The sequence below is a fragment of the Piliocolobus tephrosceles genome, chromosome 12 (assembly GCF_002776525.5).
Source record: "Piliocolobus tephrosceles isolate RC106 chromosome 12, ASM277652v3, whole genome shotgun sequence".
Classification (NCBI taxonomy): Eukaryota; Metazoa; Chordata; class Mammalia; order Primates; family Cercopithecidae; genus Piliocolobus; species Piliocolobus tephrosceles.
In genome coordinates this window covers 66,217,552-66,223,141 of record NC_045445.1, presented here as the reverse complement: position 1 = coordinate 66,223,141, position 5,590 = coordinate 66,217,552, and the positions used below count along the sequence as shown (strand labels likewise).

Sequence of the window (5,590 nt, the reverse complement as noted above, 5' to 3'; positions counted from 1 at the left end):
GCCGGGCGCGGTGGCTCAAGCCTGTAATCCCAGCACTTTGGGAGGCCGAGGTGGGTGGATCACGAGGTCAGGAGATCGAGACCATCCTGGTTAACACGGTGAAACCCCGTCTCTACTAAAAATACAAAAAACTAGCCGGGTGAGGTGGCGGGCGCCTGTAGTCCCAGCTACTCGGAGGCTGAGGCGGGAGAATGGCGTGAACCCGGGAGGCGGAGCTTGCAGTGAGCCGAGATCGGGAGGCGGAGCTTGCAGTGAGCCTAGATCGCGCCACTGCACTCCAGCCTGGGCAACACAGCGAGACTCTGTCTCAAAAAAAAAAAAAAACAACAACAAAGAAAAAAATGGCTCTTTGACAAAATTTGTTATGTTGATCACAGTATGTCAAAATTTTTACAGGTTTGCTCATCTGCCAGAGCACACATATAAATTGGGTATTTCTTAACATATTGTCTTGTTAGATTTGTTACCAGTAGAATATTATTGTAATTTCATATACACAGCCTATACAATGAAATAATGAATATTTATCATATTGATACAAACTGTGACCTCAGCTATGGAGTGTCAGGGCTTCACTTGTATAGAATGTAATGTTCTCCTCAAGCATTTATGTTAACTCTATAAACACCTATCGTTAAATTAAACAAGTTTTCAAAAACAAAACGATTTTTAAAGTACATTAAAATTGAGGACGTTATTCAGTGTTAACACATGGGAAAACCAAAATATTCAATAAGCCTGTTCAAATTCGATAGTTATCTTTTTTGTACCAGTACATGCTTTTCTGTTACTGTTATATTATCCAGTAGAAAATGTTAGGATATGTGTGCTATATATAAAAAAAAAAAAAAAAGACTTTTTAAGTTTTAAAATAACAAAAATGGCTAGTTGAATAGTATTTTATGTGTAATGCTTCCATTTATTCCATTTAATTATACAACTAAGATGAAATATTGAAAAACCCTTTATGAAAGTAACTTTTCAAGTAAATGCACAATTTTAGAATTTCTACAATAAGTTCTTTTAAACAGACTTTTTATTGTGGATTGTGAAATCAAAATCTGAAGAAATGCTTATAAAATATACTACTAGCTTTTAAGTTTTAAGAAAGAACAACGTAAGTTGTACAAAGGTATTTGTACTTTGTCAATTTGAATTTAAATAAACTTTATTTCCTCTCCTTATGGTGTGGCTTTAGAATATATCAAGCACAACCTGAATGGATTTTTTGATTTTACATTTCCTATTCACTAAAATACTTAAACACAAAAATAAAATTCCATTTATTTATTTCTTCTTACACCTGCCGTTGTCTCTAATTCTAAATAGAGAGCTATAGAGCTATAGATTTCTGCAGTTCTAGAGGTGAAGATAGAGACACAGAGAGGCTGTGAAACACACATACAGCCCTGTTAGGTGTTATGAATTCACACCTTATTGAAATCAGTGTAGAAGTAGAGTTACCTAAACCTTTATCGCCAATGCACAGCTTGGCCCGTTAAGTTAAATGGGGGTGTCAACCAGTGGAAAACATCAAAGGACTTTTCGCAGCCTAGCTTGCCAATCCTCCAGTAACAACTAGGTGCTACCAAGAGGCAGACTGTGTCTAGAATCATTCATGGACAAGAGGAAAGTAAAAGTTGAATACTCTCTTCTCAATGGCATAGCTGGACTTGATTCTATTGACTCGTAGAAGAGACATGTATGTTTCCCAGGGCTACCACTTCATAGCTGCATTTATAAATGGTGTTCAGGCCACTAGGCTGCTATGGTATGAATATTTTTGTCCCTCAAAAACTCATGCTGAAACTTAATTCCTAATGTAGCAGTATTGAGAGGTAGGGCCCTTAAGAGGTGATTGGGCCATGAGGCCTGTGCCCTCCTGAATGGATTAATCCATTCGTGGATTAATGGATTATCATAAGAGTGGGGGACTGGTGACTTTATATGAAAAGGAAGGAAGAGTGACCTAAGCTATCATGCTCAGGGTGCATATTTCCCCTCGTCATGTGATGCTATGTGTTACCTTGGGACTTACCTGACAGCTCTTACCAACAAGAAGGCCATCCCAGATATGGCCCCTCAACCTCAGATTTCTCAGCCTGCCTAACTGTAAGAAATTAATTATTTTTATTTATAAATTACCCAGGTTCTGTTTTAAGCCTCAGAAAATGAATTAAGACAATGCCCTAGATGAGCTGCCAAAATCTGAGCAGATATGAGCCATCAGAATAGAGACCTGCAGAGGCCCAGGGCACTGAAACATACCTGTGCTTGTCTCAGTCAAACTTGGTTGGGAAAAGGAGGAGCAAGAGTGGGCCCTTGTTGCCATGCTTTAGCAGAGATAACCTATCACGGCTAGTTTAAACAAATATATGTAGGAAAGGGAGTTATTTATATATTCTTTCAAGAGTATAACGGCTCACACATTTACTATACTCAGATCTGAAAGACAATGTTGCTGCTTCTTGATTTTCTTCTATAATCACTATGACCGTGTTCAGGATTCCCTACTCTGCAACTCTCAGCATGCATCATGATGATTCTTTAACACTGTCTGCTACCTTCCTGTGTTTCCACAGGGCATGCAAGAACTTCCACAAAACTTCTATACCACACAGAAGCTGAAGGAAACTCTGGGGCACTAAATTCAGATCCTTTCTCTGCCCAACAATTCCACTTATCAATCTGACTCAGGTGTGGCTGTTGTCCCTTTTTGATATGGTGGGAACACTGAAAGACAGTTTCCTTTTGGAGTTCCAAATGCAATATAGAAAAAAACCCCTGTGACTCTGGATTTTATTTTAAGTTCTCTAACAAGACTCTTACCTTGAGATCTTAGTCTAGAGGTAAAGAAAAAAAAAAAAAGGCCATGAAACACATATGCCCTAAACTCTCATCATTCTATGTCTACTTTCTCCCAATCACATCACCTCAGGTAGAAGGGACAGATTTTTCAGTTGCTATTTCTCTTCGTAATGAACTTTCTTTACATCCTGTCCACATTGCTAGAGACACTAAGTCCCAACTTAAATGATGGAAGGAGCATCTCCCCTCTTGTCTATGGAAGATACCACATGAACTACCTAATTTGCAAGCACGGATCTCCATATTTCAAAGGAGAGTTTTTAAAATGTTTTTAAAATTTCAAATATCTCACCATGATGAATTATGTGTAAGGTGATAATATGTTTAATTAGCTTGATTTAATCATCCCACACTGTATACATATACCAAAATATATTGTACCCCATAATATATATAATTATGATTTATGAACTACAGTAATATTAATAAAAGTGTTAAAGCTCTTTCTCTCTTGACAATGCTTGTTTTTCAGGATTATGGCCTGCTACAGACTAGGAAAAAGTCCTGCTCATGTTGCTAAATGTTTAATATTGACACTCACTTTTGTTTTCTGTCATAATCCTAATCCCCTCCCTTAACACACACACAGAAACACACACACACCTACACACACACACACAGAGCACATGTAAACAATGAGGGAAATGGGTACATATAGCTAAATAAGGGGAAGGTTATAAATGGGTAAATATTAAAAAATAAAAGCACATTAGTATTTTTCAGATATTAGCCCCTTGACATAAACATCTATTAAAGATCTGCTGTGTTTAGGACCCTAGTGGTATACACTAATTAAGACTAAGTTTATGAAATTTGTACAAAATCCAAGCCTATAAAATTTGGATTATATCTTAAGTGATGGAGAATCAGAATTAAATGGCCTCACCTATACAAAAGCTACCTGAGTTTGCCAAATTTACATTTCATCTAAGGCCATGGAGACCTTTATTTAAATAGCCCTGTTTCATATGTTAAATTCAGTTTATAGCTGCATGGTTAAAAAAACCTAACTTGACCAGAGCTAATTATATCTTACCAGAATGGGAACACATGAATTCTGGCCATCAAATCACAACTAGTCTTATTTTAAAATAAACTAGAAAGATAATATCATACGGAGATCTTTGAAAGCCGTATCTTCACAAATCCACTTATACTTGTTTCAGTTTTGCCAAGTCTGAATAATGAGATGAGGCTGAAAAGCCAGTCAGGCTGAGAAAGCTCATATGAATTCATAGAACCATCCTGGCTAATCCAATGCATAGCGACTTGCCCAATTGAGAGAAGGTCTGAGTCAGTAGATACAGACAATTCTCCTCCTCTAAACTATAATCTCTCGCATGAGTTTTAGTTTTACTCATTATAGTATCCTCAGTGTCTGTACAGATTCTAATACAAAATTGATATTCAGTAAATAATTGTGGAAAAAATGAATGAATAGATTTTTGATGGCATCAAACACTGGGTATTTTATGAGAATGGGATTCAAATAACAGCACTGGAAACATGGCCAAATAAGTAAAGGCAGAGGTCTGTCTCTCTGATACTATCCACAAATATATACACACATGAAAAATACAGAGAGATGAGATAAAATAACATGAAATTTAGGTACATAGCTACGCTCCATAGAAATAAAGGCAAATCTCCAGATGCTAGAAATCAGAGGGAACTTACAAAACAATAATAAACTCAGATGGCAATAGCGATCCTCTTGGAGTTAATAAACTTAGTTATATCCACTAAGGGCAAAGATTTTAACACCCATGTGTAGACAAGAATCATTAAGACATGGTCTTGAGACTTCTCCTAGGTGAAGAGAGCCAGAAACATCCGGAAATGGACACTTTAAGTACTGAAAAATTCACTGGGGAGGGAAAGTAGCAGATGAATCACAAATAAGAAGATAATAAACTGGAGGGAAGGTCTGAGTACACTACACAGAGTACAGCACAAAACGTTTAATCATGGGAAATACATATATAAAAAAAGAGGAGTAGAAGATAGAATGAGATGCTCACGTTTAATATTCTTCACATTTAAAAGTACAGTGATCTTGCAAAACTGACTGAAGTTTATATGGGAAAGCAAAATACCCAAAATAGTCAACACAAAATTAAAGAACAAAATTGGAGGACTGGCACAACCCAACTACAACTTACTATAAAGCTACAGTAATCAAGAGAGTGTGAAATTGGCAAAATAATAGACAACTAGTTCAATAGGACAGAATGGACATCTTAGAAATAGACCCACGTAACTATAGTCAACTGATCTTTGACCAAGGACCAAAGGCAACACAATGGAAAAAAGATGGGCTTTTCAACAAATGGTGCTGAAAAACGTGACATCCATATTTAAAAAATGAATCTAGACAGATATTTCACTCTTCATAAAAATTAACTTAAATTTGATCACAGATCTAAATGTAAAATGTAAACCTAAAATCTCCTAAAAGATAATGTAGGAAAAACTTTAGATCACCTTGGGTTTGGTAATAACTTTTTAGATACAACATTAAAGACACAGTCTATGAAAGAAAGACTTGATAAGCTGAGCTTCATTAAACTCAAAAACTTTGCTGTGTAAAATACACTGTCAAGAGAATGAAAGGAGATGCCACAGACTGGGAACAAGTATTTGCAAAAGGCATGTCTGATAAAGGACAGTCATCCAAAATATGCATAGAAATCAACAATAATAAAACAATCTGAACAGACAC

At 36.4% G+C, this 5,590-nt stretch overlaps 1 protein-coding gene across 1 annotated transcript in view; it reads left to right on the top strand.

Annotated features, from left to right (window-relative positions):
- KLHL4 (kelch like family member 4) overlaps positions 1-3,310 on the top strand; it is a 179,105-nt gene extending 175,795 nt beyond the window's left edge. Inside the window, exon 11 of the mRNA XM_023202337.2 lies at positions 2,583-3,310. Coding sequence (XP_023058105.1) covers positions 2,583-2,648 — 66 coding nt within the window. The 3' untranslated portion in view covers positions 2,649-3,310. The remainder of the gene's footprint in view (positions 1-2,582) is intronic.
- Positions 3,311-5,590: the final 2,280 nt, after the last annotated feature.